Here is a 19078-nt window from a genome sequence, read left to right on the forward strand (position 1 = left end):
AGAAATCTTGGGCTTTTTCATCCCCCCTGCTTCCTCATCTTGAAATCTGCTTATCATTATTTCTGCAAATACTGCTAAAAGTTATTCTTGCCTTGACCCCTCCTCAGGAGACATGCTGACTCAGGGCTTAATCCTTGCTGACTGATTTCCTGTCATTCCTCATTTTATGGGCTTCCTAAATCCCTCTAGAGAGATTGTGATCTTGGGACTAAACCAGCAGCAACTCTCTTGACATCTCTATTAATTCCAGTGCAAATTAAGAAGAACGGAGACCCAAACTCAGACTTGAAAGTGGGAATTTGGAGGGTTTGGAAATGTCTTGAGATTTTCTGATAGAGTATTTCCATTGAGGTAAGACCCAAAAGATTGTTTCCCCATCAGTCAGCAGGTATTTCACAGTACTATGGTGTAAAGTCCTCTTATAAATGCCTCGAGAATAAAATGTTTTGTGATTTCAGTTTCATGGTTCTTTTTGAGTTTTCTGTTATTCATTTCAAATCCACACAAAAATAGCTTTTAAATTTTCCTGTTCACAGTCATGTTTTCCCTACCAGCCCCAACAACTTCACACGGGTGTGTTTTACAAGACCAGAACCACATCTGGCTGTATTGTATTTCTTATGGTAGTGTCCAGAGTCTGTCTGGCTGCTGTTTTTTCACACCTCCACATCTTAACTTTCTAATTAGATGAAGAATTAGAGTCGAGTTTGATTTTTCCTCTGAATTTTTTCTGTTTGAAATACTTTCCCATATATTTCGTTCCATGAAGAGCACAGTGATACTTTTCCATAACTGCTCTCAGCCACTTTCTATCATGGAGATGCAAAACCCACACAGCCTTTAAATAGCATCTTTTTTTTCTTACCTTCTCCTTTGCTCTATTTCATCCCTTTTGGCATTTTGTCCTTTTTTTTGTAAGAGCTGATACATAAACAGCACTGAACTGTGGCATACCCCCGAAGCCCAGGCAGCCCTGCTGACCTGGGACTCACCAACGGGAACAACTCGGTTAGCTGAACGTTAACCTGCTCCAGCTGCTGTTGTTGGCACAGCAAGTTTTGCTCTGTGCATCACCACTGCCCTTCCTTTTGCTCTGCCCACAAGAAGGAGATCGTGAAAAAGGAGTATCTGGAAAATATATCCTCGCATTAAGGACGACACTGCAGCAGCCTGAATTTTCCCCTAGTCCTGACCATGCTGCGCTCCTGGAGCAGTCACATCCCAGCTCGCTGTAGGTGACCCTCTGGGTGGTCCTGTGGAGGAGACAGGGAAGTTAAATCTTCTCTATTCATTCTTTCCATCGGAGTTTCAGCTCACCATTCTTCATTTAGAGTAACCATGTGCTCTTGGAACAAGGAGGTGAACTAGGGGAGCTTCCACCACACTCTGGGAAGGCTGAGAAGGCATCCTGCTTCCAAAATTGCACCGAGGGCTTGCACGTTCACCCCTACATGCCATTTGCTCACTTATTTACCCCCTGCCTCCTTACACAGAAAAGCTTTTTGAGGAGCTTGCTTAGATTTCTGCAAGGTGCTGTAACAGACATGAGTGAATTTCACCACAGCCGAGGCAGGGGATGTGCAGGCTAAAGAGAAGGGAAAGAATTAATGAGTCGGGTATCAGCTCTGCAAACTGAAGAAATAGAAACTCCGTTGGACAAAGCAAGCGATTAAGGTACTTCACACATATTTATATATTTATGAATATATACTTATATATAATACATATATTTATAATATAGATACATTAAAATACATAATCTATATAAATATATACGCGAAGCTTTTTTGCATTAATAGATTTTAAACGCAGCTGCGGGATGGTGACATGCGGTGGCTTGGTGCCCGCCCGGCCCCGCACGTTCCTCCCGCAGCAGTACACCCGCAGTCCACCGAGCGGCTCCCGGCTGCGCCGCCGGCACCTTGGCTTCACCAGAGCCACCTCCCGCTCCGTCCCCGTCCCTCCCGCCCCTCCCTCGCCTCCTGCAACCTGCGGTCACCGGGCAGGGCAGGGGCAGCCCCCGCCCGGGTGCGGGCAGCCGGGTGCGGGAGCTGAGCTCTGTGGGGCTTCCTGGAGAGCGGACATGGGGGCGAAACCGTCCGCTGGAGTAAGTACAACAATTAAAAAGAAACAAAAGGAAAAAAAAAATAAAGGGGGTGGGGGGGGAAGGGAGGGAGAAACGCGTGTCCGCGGAGGCGGCTGCGGCGGGGGTGGCGGGTGCTGAGCCCCCCGGCGGGGCTGGCAGCCGCTCCGCGCTCGGGCGCTGCGGGTACTTTCTCGTCACAGCGTTTCTTGTAATTCCCGTGACGTCAGTGGGCTTCTGGGTCGGCTGCAGCAAATGTTTCAATTATGTCATCATGAGGCGTTCGTTAATTCTGCCTCGCTGCCGGAGCTGCGCGGTGCCGGGCCGTGGCGCTGGCGGGGCGGTGGGTGCGAGTGCCGCCCGCGGGGGGCCCGCCCGGTGCGCCCTGTCCCGCGGGTCGGGCACGGCGATCGCTGGCGGCTGGCAGTTACTTGTTTCTTCTTGTGTCCCGGTAAGAGTCCTCAAAATGTAACTGCTGCCTGCACCGGGACCGCCTGAGGTCAGGTCAGGAAGCTGGCGTGAACAAGGGGAGTGGGAGTGCTTGTGGGGGGTTGACCAGGTGCCCACCAAAGCTGCTGCATCGCTCCCCTCCTCAGCTGGGCAGGGGGGAGAAAATGGAACACACGTCTGGTGGGTCGAGGTAAGGACAGGGAGATGGCCCAGCAATTACCGTCAGGGGCAAAACACACTTGACTTGGGGAAATTAGTTTAATTCATTGCCATTCAAATCAGAAAAACCCCTCACACCTTCCCCGACCCCTCCCCTCTTCCCAGGCTTAACTTCATTCCCGATTTCTCCATCTCCTCCCCCGAGTGTGCAGGGGAACAGGGGATGGGGGTTGCACTCAGTTCATCACAGGCTGCTTCTGCTGCTTCCTCCTCCTCCTGCTCTTCCCCCGCTCCAGCCTGGGGTGCCTCCCAAAAGCAGCCCGAAGGATGCTGTGGGGAGAAGCAATCTCGGGACTGAACGGGCCAAGGTGCAGCAAAAGGGACCGGGGACCAGTGAGGATGTTTGGCAGAGCACAAAACCTGCACAAATACATACCTCACTGCCAGTGCTCTAGCAGGCAAGAAGGAACCATTCACAGTGACAGCTTTTAAAAAAAGGATTAAAAAGGAAGGTGTGATATTATTATAGGTAATCACTCTGCCATGATCTAAATTAAAGTGTCCCGCTACATAGCTGTGAAAAAATAGCCAAGGCCTTGAAAACAGTGAGGAGAAGGAAGGCTTTCATCCCCAAAACACCACCTGAACTTCAGGAACATCCTAGGAAAAAAACCCCAAACCCACAACAAAAAGGCATGAAGAACTTGTCTTCATGTTCTGCATCATCCAGGAGAATGTAAAATGAAAAATGAACAGGATACTCTAGCAGGCCTTGGTGATGACCATGATTTCTCAGATGGATTTTATCCACTGGCACTCCTGCATGACCACTGCAAATTTTGCAGAAGATCCCAGAGAGGCTTGTATTGTTCAGAAAGTTCTGACCAGACTGAAGTATTTGTGATCATGGGCTCAGTATGGGTAATAAGAACAGACATCAAGAGATTTCTCAGAACAGGGAATAAGAAGATGGAAGTTTTCCTCTCTGCCCCCAGAAGGCAGCATGACCTGACAATCCAATGTCCTGACTTCTTTGTTAAGGCTTTTTATAGAGGTATTGTGGCAGCTGAATTGATGCTTCAGGGTAAGTGTTCTCCAGCGACCTGAGGGTTGCAGACCCAGCCCCTGTCCCAGCTCTCCCATCAGTCCTGCTGCCATGCTCCTGCGGCTGCAAAGGGTCAGGGAACAGAGGTTGTTTCACACTGGAGGTAGGATGTCTCAGGAGCCAATGTAGATAGTAATTTCTCCATACCAATGAAGCTGCACATAGTTGTCTTGGCTCTGTTCTCTCTTTCAGTTCATCAGTTTACAAGCCTGAAGCCTGGAACCCTCCCTTGGTGTTGTGCTGGGAGACAGCTGTTTCCACAAGCAGTGTATGTTGTGGCCGAGAAGCTCTTGATACCTTGCTTGATACTTGAAAGGAGGGCTGACATTTTATAGCGTGTATAAATCCATTCTACACGGGTGCAGTGGCATTAATTCAACCACAGTATATAGAATGGTTTATTCTTTTGCTTTTCTTTTTCCCTCCCAGAACACCCTATGAAGTCCTAGAGCAGGCACTGATGGAAGGCACTTTGCAAACCTCCATTCACATCTGCCATGGAAATGGTCAATGGATGTCACGATTACCAGAGAAGCTCTGGGATATTCCCCTCTATAACTTAGCTCTTCCAGGTAAAGATTCACTTTTGGTCTCCACTATTTTCTTAGCATGTTATTTAAGCTTTAGAACATCCTGTTTGTCCCATTTCAGGATGGCAACGTTTATGTTTATTACTTGGGTCACTGTGTGGGAGAAGGGCTTGGGGGAGGAGTTGTGTGATGTGTACATGTGTGTGAATGCTTCTGGTCTGTAAAGTTGTTGCACTGGAGGGGGAAAAAAGGAGATTTTTTTTTTTTTAAGGAAGGAAAGAAAGAGGGACATTTTGCAGTCCCTGTGCATCATCTTGTCAGGTCGGTGTTAATAATCTCAGCATTTGCTTATCTGGGCAGTGGTGAGATTTCCTAATCAGTTCTTGCCACTTCCTACATAATAAAGTGGTTCCAAAAGGAGACAAATAACATTTTACCTGTCTTGGTAAATGGAGGTTGTGAAGGTGTGAAAAAAAGAGGATGAAGACTTTTAATGAACATACGGTTTTATTAATGTAGAGTATGATTTTTCTGCACGGCCCTGCTTATGAAAACTGGATTTATCCTATTATGGGTAAATACAGCTGTGCTATGGCTGGTGTCCTCATTGGCACTACATTCAGACCTGTGTATCATTAGCTTTTCTTTGGTCATATTATTGCTTCTCTCTGCTGCCTTGAATAGATGATTTGAAAAAAATGCATGTTTCCCTCACTCTGTCCAAAGTAGCTACAGAGGAACCTGTTTTCACTTCACTGGTGTGTGGGGAGGCACTGGAGGACTGTCAGCTCTTCAATGATTCCCTTTGCCACCACAATGAAAATGGTGCTTAAGAAAAGTCCAGCTTCAGCATAGTATGTAGATGATTGTTTTATGTAGGCTACAGGATTGTAGGCTGACTTTAGCAAAGATGTGTATTCAGAGATATCTGGAAGTGTGAAGTCTTGTCTTCAGTGGGTGGAGCCCTGGGAGGACCTAGAACTGTGGTGGATTATTTTTTCCCCTGCCTTTTGTAAACTAATGGAGTGTGGAGTTTTGATTAAAGTTGAAACCCAGAAACTTATTTCATGGTGACTTCTTGGATGTGTAATTTAAATAGATGTTAACTTCAAAACGAGCACACCTCTGGTTTGGATAAAGCCTATGTAAGAGGACCTCAAAATAGACATCATAAAAAACCCCAATTATATTTCTTATTTAACCATCAAGAGAAGAAAATAAGTATCTATCTTGTGCAGAAGAAAGAAGGTAATATTCTTCTCTTTTTTTTTTCTCCTCTTTTTTCCCCCTTTTTTGTTGTTCTTGCAAAAATCCTTCAAAAAGTCAGTAGCATGCTCAGGTTTTTTTGGTTTTGGTTTTTTTTTTTTTTTTGTGGAAAAAGGAACCATGTTGTTTCTAAAAACCTTTCACAGTGGTGTTTCTTTAACATTGTAGAAAACTGAGAACCTGCTGAGGTGTGCCTTTGACTTCCTGGCTCTTCTAACAGTGACCTTGCTATTCTTGTGAATGTTTGTTGTTCTTGTGAATATGCCTGCATGGAGGACAGGCACAAAGAAAAGAACAGTTGAGCCCATTTCAGCAACCTTTTCGAGAGCACTGCAGGCTGTTAGCTTGCAAGATTTTGGTGGCTGTCCAGCTGACCTACAAAACTGGTCTAGCCCAGGTCAAAACAAAGGCAGATCAAGACCAACCAGGTCAAGACAGCTCTGGCAGGTTTTCAGAGGGAGCAATGACTGGAGGAAGCCCAGTTTGGAAGTGGAAGCTTATCTCAGATAAAGACAACAAGGCGTGCAAGAAACATGAGAGAGTGCATTCTGAGAGCATGACGAGGAGACAGAGGCAAGTCTCAGTAATTAGTGTTATGTTTGTACCAGGTTCAGCACAGTGCTGCTGGAGAGATGCTGCTTCAAGCTCTGAAGATACCTGGTTTGATGCTAGCTCCTTATCTTTGCATCATGTTTGTTGTGTCGTGGGTATACCCATCTTCCTTTCATTACTGTGACTCACTGACATTGCAAGAAGGCTCCTAAATAAAAGGTTACTATCTGTTTGCTGATTGGCATCAGTAGATGCAATGCCCATCGATGTAATCCTGTTCACTTCTCTCAGACTTGGATTTGGTCCATGGGTATTTAACAGTTTGACTCATGTCTTTTAAGACAAACTTCTTTGATTGCAAGCCCTCATTATCAGTCTTCCATCTGCAGTGAGCTTGGTTTGGGTGTTTAAAATGGGAGGATAGACAGAAACCCAATTTTAAAAGGTGAAAAAATTGAGTGAGACATTAAACGATTACTGATAGTTTCAAAGAGTTTTCTTTATTTCAAATACAATCTTGTCCTTTCTCTTTGGCTACTAAAAATACTGCCTTTAGCACCAGTAAGACTGACTGTTCAAGAAGGCAGTTCCTAGCACCAGTGAACAATTTGTTTGACAGAAGACTTAACAAAATGATAGCAAATTCCTTGCTGATAGTCTGTACGGATCCCAGCAAGTCACTCTGCAGCAGTGTTAGCTTTTCTTATTGATGCTTTATAAAATTAGAAGAAATAATGAACAGAAAAAGTTACCAAAATCACTTATTGCCTGTCCTGAAGAAATGGTGAGTTGAAACAGAGCTGCGTCTAAACACGATGCAAGAGATGGGTCAGATTTATTAAGACTTCAAAGAAGTAAAATATTTGAGCAGGCTGTACCTGGCTCTGATGCTTAGCCTGCCTCTATGTAATTCCCTGGGCTGGAAAGAGTCAAGTAATTTTTGAATTCCACCAAAGGTGGATCTTGTTCATCTATCATATGTAAACATAGACTTGGATTTGCCTCTGAAACCTTCAAGCTCCCACCTCTTACATTCTTTCTGTAGGGGGATGTGGGTGTTTTGTTCAGGGAGGGCATTTTAACCAGATATTTAAGATATAAATGCTTAAAGTGCCACGTTAGGAGTTGGTCCAGTCAAAGGTTTAAGATGGATTTCTGCTTTCAGTCATGTTTTCCTGTGCAGAGATGATGGGATTGGAGTATGAAATCCTGCATTTGGGCAACTCTGAAAACAGTACGAAGTCTAGATAAATTCAGTCTTAAGCTGTTTATTCCCTGAAAAAAAGCGGATTTTCACATCAAGGTAATTATTTCAGTGGAAGATGATAGTTAAAACAGGTCATTATATTGTGGTTTGAGGCAAACAACAATGATGTGCAGTTTAGACGGGGACTGCTTTATTGAAAAGTCTCAGTGCCTTCCCTTCACGAGGATTTCACACTAACCTTAACCTCTGTAGAAGAGCCCACCTTTCTGCTGTAACTACATAGGCTGTCAGGCAATATAGGTGAGTGATTTGGAAATGGGGTGGCATGTCAGGTGTGTGCATGCAATACAACTGTGTATTGTAGTCTTGAGTAGTTAAGAAATGACATTTTCTGTACATTTATTTTTGTATTCTACAGGGAGTCATGACACTATGACCTACTGCTTGGATAAAACCTCTGATATTAGTGGCAATGAATCCAAGCTGGTGAAGTTTTTAAACAAATGTATGCCCTGCATTGTGCGCCCCATTATCATGAAGTGGTCTACAACACAGGTAACTGTTATCTAGCATTCTTATCATGCCTGGGCAAAGTTGAAGCTTGTGCTGCAGTGCTCAGTGGTCACACCCTCCCATGCACAATGGAAGAGTAGCCTGCTGCCCAGAAATACCTGTACTCATGAGATACTGTGCCCAGGTGTTGTGGTTTAACCCCAGCCAGCAACTAAGCCCCACACAGATGCTCACTCATTCCCCCTTGGTGGGATGGGGGAGAGATTTGGAAGGGTAAAAGGGAGAAAACTCGTGGGTTGAGGTAAAGACAGTTCAATAGGTAAAGCAAAAGCCACGCACTCAAGAAAAGCAAACCAAGGAATTCATTCCCCACTTCCCGTTGGCAGGCAGGTGCTCAGCCATCCCCAGGGAAGCCAGATCATAACGGTTACTTGGGAAGACAGACACCATCACTCTGAATGTCCCTCCCTTCCTCCTTCTTACCCCAGCTTTTTATTGCTGAGCATGGCCCCATCTGGTATGGGATATCCCTTGGGTCAGCTGGGGTCACCTGTCCCAGCTGTGCCCCCTCCCACCTCCTTGTGCACCCCCAGCCCCCTTGCTGGTGACGTGAGGTGCAGAAAAGGCCTTGGTGCTGTGTGACCACTGCTTGGCCATAGCTGAAACATCCCGGTGTTATCATTGCTGTTTTTCAGCACAGATCCAAAACATAGCCTCATACTAGCTACTGTGAAGAAAATCAGCTGCACCCCAGCCAGAACTAGCACATTCGAGTGTGAGATAGGTGCCATACGTACTCAAGAAAGATCTTCTTTTGCAGGGAAAAAGCATGTAGATGAGGCAGGGGTGATACATGACAAAGATGCTGCTTAAAGCTGACCACTTGTGCTAGAAACTCGTCTTCTTTTTCACATGTATTGTTGTTATAAATAACATTTAATATTACTGTAATCAAAAGAGGTTTTTCTCTTGCATTTTTTCCAGAAGGTAATGCTTGTCATTTTTGCTGTCACTGTTGTGTGAGACGTCAGTTTTCCCCACCTATATTGTCTTAAGTATTTCACCCAGTATCAGAGACAACAATCTTGTTGAAGGGAATTTTTTTTCTATAAAGATTAAAAGAATGAAGGTGTGGTCCCTCATGTAAGGTTTAGTTAATTTTAAAAAATGTCTAAATGTTAAGCTAGTAGTGATCTCTTTGTTCCTCACAAGCGTATGTTCAAGACAAAGTGGAGTATTGTGATTTAAGCTAGATCTTTTGAAGATTTTTCTACACAACCAGCTTTCCTGGCATCAAAGAGGTACCAAAAAACTTTCCACTTTTGTTCTTGCTGAAGGAGTAGTTAATTATTAGGGAATTAAAGCTGAATAACTGATAAATAATTGTGCCTAGGCTTCTTTTGTTGTGTTTGAGCAGCCCTGGCAAACTGGAGTCCTCGATAGTACCAGGCATCCAGCATGTAATGGCAGCAGTGAGTTGACATGGAAAGGCACTTGCTTAGCAGAGTGCCGTGTTTTGGGCTGCTTTTTGCTTTGGGACTTAAGCCGATGAAAGATTTAGATACCTCCTGCCTTGTGCATTGCTGGCCAGCGAAGAGACACTGCTGGTGACAAACAAGCTCCTTATACCATTATAGTAATTTTCTGGTCCAAACCCAGTGTGTTAGGTGGGAAGCAGCCCGGTGCCGATCGGAAAGAGGCATGGCTGCAATCCTGCCCTTCCTTAGCTCTGCCGTACTTGAGTTATCTTTGTCAGGAGGTGACTCCACCTGTGGTATCCAGAACAGGCATCAGGGAACCCTACTGATGGTGGGGCCCACAGGTTTTTGGGTGGCCCGGTGCCTAGGAGGCAGTGCCTGGCTTAAGTGCTGGCTGTTGTGGGTGTCATTCTAGCTGCTCAAATTTTTTCTGTGCAATGGCTGATGTCAGGTGTGCAACTTCCATGCGTGCCCTGGATGTCTGGTGTGAGATTGCAGCACTGGGCAGCGTCGCTCCCCAAGGCTTCCCAATTTTGCGCTTGGGAGGCAACGTTTACACTGTCTAATTCAGTATCCAAACCCAGGGGACTAATCAGAGAGTCTAATTTGTCTTGTTTTACCATGCAGTCCACAGAAAGAAATTAATTTATCCAAAGGGCAGTTCAGAGCAGCTGTTTGGGCTGCTCCCCAGCCCTGCAGCTCAGGCACAGCCTGGGGAGATTAAATTCCTGTCCTAAGAGCAGAAAGGTAGATTGGCTGAAGGGTGAGCATCCTCCCACGTTGTAAGCATCTTAAGCTCTGTCTTGGCCCTAAAGCTATGAATGTGGTTATTCAGGTGCAACGCTTTTTATTGATTTAGTTTTCGCTGAATCCTTTCTGACTTAAATCACTACAGCGTATGCTTTCTGAAACCTGAAAGTGTTGAACTGAACATAGCAGGTTGAACTGAGACAAATTAGTGTTTAAATGTATTTAATTAAGTTTATTCTATTTTCTTGATTCTATATCAAGAGAGCCTTGATATAGTTTAGAGACATCATTTGGGTGTTTTTGCCTGGGAAACTCAGCTTTATCACCTGTTTCATTCAGCCTTCAATACCAGTAGAAAAATTCAGAAGGAAGTGGAAAATAGAGGAGGACCTCTGTTTTGCAGGGTTTCTACAGGTTAATTCAAACTTTTAAAGAGACTTTATCTTGAAAAAGAACAATAGCCAGTAGTTTTTTCTATTTTTGTTTTTCCTTCTGTTGGTGATGAGTGAGCTCCACAGAGACAACCATGGTAAAGTCTTTGATCTAACAAAATAAATACAGCATTTCTAAGGTGCTGATCCTGCAGTTTTTGTTCATATGAATAGTCTTGTGAAGACCGATCATGTATTTACCTACAGGTTAATGGATCTTTAACTTTCAGAACACAACAGGGGCAGAGGTCTGAGAAATCTACTCTGTTGCTGCAGCATATACCTCAGGGAAATTGGGATCCCTCTTGTCAGAGAGTAAAATACTTCAAAGCTGCAACTTTGTTCTATATAGTGCCACTTTAAAGATGAAAGACCTGTGAAAAATGTCATCGGGTTCCCTTCATACACACTTTTCAGCTTCCTAAGCTACAGGAACAAATCTCTTACAAGCTCTCAGGACCTTTGTCTTCTGTTTCACCTTCCAGGTGCTGACTGTGACGGAGCAGCTTGAGGCAGGAGTTAGGTATCTAGATTTCAGGATTGCCCACAAGGCTAACGATCCTTCTGCGAATTTGTACTTCGTGCATATGGTTTACACAACCATTACTGTACAGGTATTGTCCTTACCTTTTGGGATGGCTATAAAAACAGTGCTGTTTCTTTTATTTAAGAGCCATCGTAATCTGAAAATGCTGCCCCAAGGTCTTCTGAGTAGGTTATTTGCTTTCCTAATGTGAGGACTTCAAACTAGAGAAAATCAGCAGGGGTGGAAGCTAGTTCCAGCAGCTGCAAGTGAGACCGGATCATCAATCAGTTCCTCATCCTCAAACTGGAGTCGCTGTGCCTTGCTTTTAAATGCCTAGCCCCTGCCAAGTGCCTGATGTGTCTGGAGTTTATCTTGTGTTGTCCCAGGATGCTAACAAAGGCAATCCTCTTTCCCTGGTAAGGAAAGAAGCATTAAAGAGAAGAAGGTATTAAAAGCCCCAAAAATCTCAGAAACACTTCTTTTTTTGAGGAAAAAGTATTTCACTGAAAGACAGAGAGACTCAAGTCTGGATCCCATGATCAAATTACTGTCAGCTGCTGTGAAGAAACCACTGTGAGTTGCTCTTTGCATGTGCTCTGTCACTGTGGAGTAGTTTACATCTTTCCATTTGCTGGGACCTGCACAGCCAGCTAGTGCAGCTTTTCATTTGTAGACTAAGTGGCTAAACTTCAATTTCATGCTCGTGAGTCTGAACCCTTCGTATGCTGAGATTTCATGGTGACTGGCATGCTCATGTAAACAGTTAGACATAGTGCCCGACTAATTACATACGGTCTTCAAGAAATTGTCATTGCCCATAATAAATGTGGAAAATGGGTCCATTTTTACAAAATTAAAAGTATTTAAGCAAGCACAGAACTTTTCCATTTTTGAGTTTGCCACTAATATGCTGTTTGTCCTTAAAAAAGCTTGGGGAGATGGATTTACCGGTAACCTGCCTCTAGGCAGTAGGAGATTCATGGATATGATCAAAATACAAAGCTGTTAAGTGTGGTGTGCTACAACCACATTTAGAGCAAACGAGTGCAGACCTGCAGAAAGTAGGTTTTCCTGGTGTGTGTCTCTCTGGACCACCTTGGGGGCAGTCAGGTGGCCATCCTCCAGAAACCTACGCCAGTTTTCATCATTGTGATTGCAAGTCTACCCTAACATCAATGCTGTGTTAGTTTTATGTCCTTCCCCCTGCACAGCACAGAGGATTTTCTAAGTTGCCATGACTCTCTCTTGTAGGATATTCTGTGGGAAGTGTTAAGGTGGTTGGAAACTCATCCTCAGGAAGTTGTTATCTTAGCCTGCAGGAATTTTGATGGATTAACCAAGAAACTTCATTGTCTTCTTATTGCCTGTATAAAAGAGATTTTCCAGTGTAAACTCTGTCCCAGAAATGTAAGTATGAGGTCCTTTTTTCACCCCTCCTTTTTTAAGAATTAAAATTAGAATTAAATTTGACTGTCATGTCTGTTGAGTTATGGGGCAATAGTAGGGAGACAACTGTCATCCTGTCTGAGTTTTGTTTTTTTTTTTTAAAAAAAATAGGTGTGTGTTATGAATGCAGTCCATACTATATTTATAGAATTCAAAGAATCCATTTTCTGCCTTTTCACAGCACTAATTTTAAGTGGTCTCTTTTCCCAAGTAACAAGTGATAGGACGAGAAGAAATGGAAATGGCCTCAAGTTGCACCAGGTGTGGTTTAGATTGGATATTAGGAAAAAATTTCTTCACTGAAAGGGTTGTCAAGCATTGGAACAGGCTGCCCAGGGAGGTGGTTGAGTCACCATTCCTGGAGGTATTTAAAAGACATGTAGATGTGGTGCTTAGGGACATGGTTTAGTGGTGGACTTGGGAGTGCTGGGTTATCAGTTGGATTTGATGATCTTAAAGGCCTTTTCCAACCTAAATGATTCTATGATTTTATGATATTTTAGGTTGGAAGTGACCTCTGGAGGTCATCTGGCCCAACCACACTATGCAAAGCAGGACCAGCTTCAAAGTTATGTTGAGCTGTGTCCTACCCTTTCTTGAATATCTCAGAGGATGAGATTCCACAACTTTTCTCCACAGCCTGGTCCAGCATTTGACCACTCTCATGATAAATGTGTTTTCCTTATCTATCTGATCAGAATCTCTCTTGCTGTAACTTGTGTCCACTGACACAGTTCATCTTTCTGCTATGCATATCTGAGGAGTCTTCTGTACATCTGCATGTTAGGCTTGTCCATAGTCTTCTCTTCTTCATGCTGAACAGATCCAGCTCTCTCAGTCTGTCCTTGTGTGTCATGCTCCAGCCTCTGCTTGCTCTGGTTGTTGTACGCTGCTGGACTCACTCCAGCATGTCAGTGACTTCTTTGTACTGGGGAAGCCCCAGCTGGAGACAGTACTTGAGATGCAGTCCCATGACTGCTGGATAGAAGGGAAGAACTCATCTTGGCTTGCTGCTGTGCCTTTTCTAATACAGCGCCGTCTGCAATTGGTCTTTGCCACACGCTGCTGGCTTGTGTCCAGCTTGGTGTCCACTAGGAACCCCAGGTCCTTTTCTGCAAAGCAGGTTTCTAGCCAGTTGCCCCTAGTCTGTCGTGCTGTGTGGGGTTAGTTCGTTCAGACGCAGGACTTTGCGTTTGCCTTTGCTAAGCTTCCTGAGGTTCCTGTCAGCCCACATCTCCAGCCTGTTGAGGTTCCTCTTAATAGCATCTCTGCCCTCCGTGCGTTTCTGGTGGCACTGACTTTCTTTCCTGGACTTGAGCTGGAGCTGACCTTCTGACCAGCCTAATATGCCTTCAGTCACCCAAAGCTCCAGAAAAGCCTTAATTGAAATAATCAGAAATTATTTGATTGCTAAATTTTAGAAGTTGAGATTTTTAACATCCCCTTTTTCTACAAGGTGCGGGAACTTTTCATAGTTAAACAATTAACATTTCAAAGATACACAGGAACAGAGGGTTTTCTCTGGAGATGTGAGGGGTACAGGATAATGATGACCCTGTTTGCGATTTGAATTCAGCCTTTGAAGCTGGTGTATCAGTAACGGGTGAGTATTACCATTTCAAAGCATTTTGTACAGCAGAGTTAAAATAGAACAATTCTCAGCAAAACTAGGGGATTCTGAATATTCAGGCCTCAGCTGAATAACTGAAGACCTAAGTGACACTGTTTTATTGTTTCCCCAAATAACCTGAGTGCGTAAATCATGGATGAGCAGAGCAGTACTGGAGAAGGCAGTCAAATTTGCTTTCAGACACATGGCCGGCTCTTAAAAATAAGTTATTAGCTGCAAAAGGGGCAAGCTGCTGATAGTTTGTTGAAGAAAGGTGATGAATTAATGGTTTGAGATCATCTGACTGAAGACAGAAGAACATTTCCTAGTTGTGCCCAGGGGGAGGGAGGAAGGGCACTGGAGAAGAGGGAAGCCAAGTACTTCCCTCCAGCAGGAAGACTTTATTTTTATGGGGTCTATGACCAGCACAATGGATCTTACCATTTTTGCAAGCGATAGCGTTGCAGGTTAGGTAGCTGTGGTTTTTTTCAGGATTGCAGATTCAGATTTAACATCAACTAACCATGTGCTGGCTCACTTATTCTAAAATAATCTGGTACCTACTGTCTTTCAAGACTGCAGCTCTGTTGAAAGAGTCAAAGTATTTAGGAAGCAACTGCTAACTGTATGTAGTACTGGCACAGGCCACAGCGTGACAACATCACATTGTGTTTAAAATTTTAATTGCCTTAACTATCAAGGTGTCTTCCTTTGATCTGGATTACTAGGGTTGAAAAATCCCTTGTTAGACACCTGCAGTTTCACTTCTGCTTTGTTTGCAAAATAAGCACCTGTGCTCATGTACACACTTCTGGTAACGTTTCTTTGGCTTCTATCCCACACCTTTTTTTTTTTTTTTTTTTTTTTTTAAGAGGTTCCAGCTTTAGCAAGGCAGCTGGAATAAAGCAAAGGCTTCTGTCAAACACAGATTTTTGTAGTTTGAGTAGCTTGTGTCTTAATTTTGCAGTATTTTCTGACTTAATTGGGGCTTGCACTCTCTCTTTCTTAGATGAAGATGGATTCCCATGTTCATTCAACCCTTGGCTGTCTTCAAAGATTTACATAAAATATTTTCAACTGCCTTTGGCTTTTATTTTAATTAATAAGTTAACTGGAACATCAAAAAGCCACCATTTCCTTTTCACAGGCAACAGACACAGCTTTTAACCACAACATTCTTAAAAAAACAATACCTGTTAAGTATGTTGGTTTTGCAAATAAAACTAGTCAGAGGGCCTCGGTTCTGTCTGATGGTAAGTTGAGGACTGGAAAATGTCATTTCATATTGAAGCACCTAACAGACCTGCTTCAGCCCATCTGTCAGTCTAACAAGGTTTTACTCAAGTCTTCCCCTCTCCCAATCCAAAATGTTTGGAGTATCCCAATTGCAGAAACTTTCTACTTGGAGAAATGAGAATTGACATCTCTCTTGAAGACTTATATTTCAAGTCTTAAGCAGTTCAATTCTGTTTGATGGCTACAGCAACAAATTTGGACCAATGTGGGGAATTTGCCAAAATTATTCCTGCTTCTTTGTGTCTGTATTCCTACGTGTTTCCCCCCTCCTTTCACCGAATGGCCTATCTCTTCTTCTTCCAACAAATTTTCAGCAGCAGTATGTGCACAAGGGCCACCACGGGGATGATTTCTCTTTACACGGCTGTAAGACCTTGAGTTTACTTTACCATAGTTTAATTCTTTGAGGAAAGGAGGAATCTGCTGAAGTTCCCAGGCTCCTATTGCCTTTGCAGCTTGTAACCCAGCCAGTCACCTACCAGACTGTATGCATAAGAGCTTTATTTGAACTGAATCTGTGCCTCTCTGCCAAGGCTATGTCACACATCAATATCTGAACTTTGGGAACACTGCCGTATTGTTGACTTCAGTCTGGGTATGCTTTCTCCTAGGTGGTGCCGACGCTGCGGACCATGTGGCAGCGTGGCCATCAGGTTATAGTCTCGTACGAAGAGGATGTGGAAGTGGACAAGCACCGTGAGCTGTGGCCAGCAATCCCATACTGGTGGGGAAACAAAACCGCCACTCGCGCTCTCATCCAGTATTTAGAGCGCATGAAGCAGGTGGGCCGTCCAGGTAGGCACAGGGAGTCGCTCGGAGGAAACAAGGGGCGTGTACAGCAACGCAAAACAAATAGGGAGTCGGGATGTTAGGGGATATAACCACTCTGCACGCTGGGTGCACGAGGTGCCTGTGCTCCTGAGGGCTCTGCCCACCCATGGGCGAGAGCAATGTTCCTCTTTGGTGGTGTGAATACATGAGTCAGTGTAGGTCACATGTATAGCCTATATAAATTGTGGCAGCCGCTTCACTTGCGAGATCCTGTGGAAAAGAAGCCCTCGGCACAGACCAGCTCGCTGGTGCTGTCTTGCCTGTCTCACAGGTAGGCGACTGCTCCCTCAATCCAGCACTTGCCGCTTTAGGCAGCGCTGACGATGAGGGGAATGCATTATGCTAGACTCATTGTGAAAAGAAACCCCTACGCGAGTGGTGTGTGAGGGCTGTAGCTACGTCAGGAAATGGCAACACTCAAGGATGCTGGTGTGGTCTTAAGCTGAAAGAGGTTCTGTTTGTAACCTCTGGCGCAGCTCTGTGATGTGGATGCATGGGGTGATGAAGAGCAGAACTGCTTCAAAAGCACACAGTTCGGCCAGAGGAAAGCGCTCATGTAGGTACACTCTGTGTTCCCGTCCGTCATGGGGGAAGGCTAAGCATTTGGAAGCAACCCTTGCAGAAACAAACATAATTTAAAATTTTATTTTATTATATATATATAATATATATAATAATGATAAATTTTAAAAAAAATGCAGCAAAGCACATAAGTTACAAAAGAGGATTAATTAGTGCAGAACCTTCAGTCTGCAATGGATAATTTAGATAAATTTAGCTAAACTGGAATGGTTCAAAATCAGGCTTGGTTCAGTAACTGTTTACTACAGTCGGCAGTTGCAACAGGGGGAGACAGGTCTACAGAAACAGTTCTAGGGATATGAATAATAGAGTGTGAATTTAGTATTTTAATGATTCCCAGAGGAACAAGATCTGGAGTTACTGCAATGCTGAACAGCTTCTCCTTAACGGAATATTTAACATGTTGCCCGATTTTTGTTTCAGAAAAATTCTTTGTAGCGGGGATTAACCTTACTGAAAATTTAAGGTATATTCTTGTACACCCATTTGGATCATTGAAGAAAATGACACTCCGGAGTCTTCCATGCTTGAAAATCTGGATAAAGCAGCAGTATCCAGGACCAAAAAAAGAATGTGTTAACATCATTGCTGGAGACTTCATAGGAAACCATGATTTTGTTAAAGATGTGATAGAACTCAACACAAAAATTAATCCTCCGTTACACTGTCAAAGTAAAGGGACTGGAACAAATAGCATTTCATTCTCAGCTTCTTAACCTGTGAAAAGCTGAAAAGGCTTTGTCTGCGTTTAATATGCCCTGGTTTAAACATCCTGGATCCCATAAAGGGCCAAGTAGCTTAAACCAGGGAAGTTTTAAATACTCAGTAAGAAAAGTGCTCTCAGCATCATCAGGATTTCAAGGCCTTTTCACAGAAAAGAGAGCAGGCAGACCTTGCTGAAATCTCTATGGCACAGCTATAGTTTACCTGGAGGTGCTTAGATTCTGTAGTGGTTGTCAATATTGGAAGTCCCAAGAGCTTAACCTTATTTTACATATGTGAAAGGAGAAATATGTCAGTAGCTGCATGAATTATCTTGTGGTAAGATTTTATCTTTCTTACAATTGTAAAGATATTCTGCAGTACTTGCAATCCCAATTCTCAGTCTTTTAGGTCAGTGTGAAACTGACTTGTTTTCATAGTTCATGTTAAATATACAAAAATAACAGTTTCAAAATATTTCTGATAGATCAGATACTGTATTAACCCTATTTGATGTATTTTTTTATATACACACAATACATCGTTAAAACTAGAGATCTAGAAGCAGCTGTACTGTTGATGTGTGCTGAGTATCAGTTGTGAGCCCCTTTACCAACAGGGTAGTAAAAAAATTCTTTAGGATTTATAAGAGGTATTTGAACACCTACCTCTTTTTATCACTCATTCCGGTACTGCAGTGATAAAGATGCCAAAACTAGGCCCCTAGGCAGTTTTGTCTGTGGTAATGAAAACTGTTTTATTAGGTGTTGCCAAAATATGCCTTATGTTGAAAATACATATGAAGCAAATTCCTTATCTAAACTCATACTGCTCTAGAAATAGATTCTTGGCTTCTGTCATGCTCATTTGGGGATTCATGCCTGGTCTTTCATTTAGCTTTTTTAGTAGCTCTGTAACTATTTTTCCTCTCAATAAGCAGGTTTTGCTTATGTAAAAACTAAGGGGTTTATGCTGTTTGCCACTGCATATTAATCCCATTTTTGTATTTTTTTTAAATGAACTGTGCAGTAACAGATGATTGTGAAGAGAAATGGCAAGCATTGGGACTAAAATAAAAACAGGCATTGTGTAAAGTTCACTATGCAGCTTCACCAACATACTTCAATTTTAGATGCATTCTATACGCAAAAGCTGAGTTCAGATGGCTAGCAAAGATGTTAATGTTTGCAGAAGCTTTAAATCAACTGCTACTTGACATTGGATCAAACTCACCCTAGACTTCTCAGCATGAAAGGCTAGTACGCTACCTCCTTATGCAATCTCTGGCAACTGCAGAATATGTAGGAGTAAAAACCTAAACATTAAACTTAGAAAGAAGACTTTCTAAATGCTTTTTTACAGTACTTGTTATCCTTGTTCTTACCTCTACATACTTCATACTGAGCATTCAGTTTTGATTTTTTTTGGAGTCACTACCTGCATGAAGTGTTATATTCTACATACCGAGAATGTTTTTCTGCCTGTCTTTTGTACCCTCGAGTGGCTTGTTACTCTACCTAATAAAACTTGATCTCTCTGTGTAATATGGACTGAAATAGTTT

General features: G+C 43.3%; 1 protein-coding gene across 4 annotated transcripts; it reads left to right on the forward strand.

The window, feature by feature from the left end:
• Positions 1-1067: 1067 nt before the first annotated feature.
• Positions 1068-19072, forward strand: PLCXD1 (phosphatidylinositol specific phospholipase C X domain containing 1). 4 transcript variants are annotated; one of them, XM_037376762.1, is made up of 7 exons: positions 1068-1674; positions 4227-4369; positions 7771-7907; positions 11010-11138; positions 12302-12457; positions 16013-16196; positions 17238-19072. In XM_037376762.1, the coding sequence occupies exons 2-7, from the start codon at positions 4258-4260 to the stop codon at positions 17528-17530; spliced, it is 1011 nt and encodes a 336-aa protein (XP_037232659.1). In that variant the 5' UTR covers positions 1068-1674; positions 4227-4257; the 3' UTR covers positions 17531-19072. The 4 variants fall into 4 exon arrangements, with proteins under 4 accessions (XP_037232659.1, XP_037232658.1, XP_037232657.1 ...); XM_037376761.1 differs by lacking the exon at positions 1068-1674 and adding an exon at positions 1943-2107; XM_037376759.1 differs by lacking the exon at positions 1068-1674 and adding an exon at positions 2566-4065.
• The last annotated feature ends 6 nt before the right edge of the window (positions 19073-19078 follow it).

Source organism: Falco rusticolus, chromosome 2, assembly GCF_015220075.1.
Source record: "Falco rusticolus isolate bFalRus1 chromosome 2, bFalRus1.pri, whole genome shotgun sequence".
NCBI lineage: Eukaryota > Metazoa > Chordata > Aves > Falconiformes > Falconidae > Falco > Falco rusticolus.

What these genes read in the sequence shown, in the direction of transcription:
- PLCXD1 (XM_037376759.1), top strand. Translation starts at nt 3,947, where the DNA reads ATGAAGCTGCACATAGTTGTCTTGGCTCTGTTCTCTCTTTCAGTTCAT. An exon ending in GTAAACTCTGTCCCAGAAAT is followed by an intron (nt 12,458 to 16,012) that starts GTAAGTATGAGG and finishes GCTTTCTCCTAG; the next exon opens with GTGGTGCCGACGCTGCGGAC. An exon ending in GAAGCAGGTGGGCCGTCCAG is followed by an intron (nt 16,197 to 17,237) that starts GTAGGCACAGGG and finishes TTTTTGTTTCAG; the next exon opens with AAAAATTCTTTGTAGCGGGG.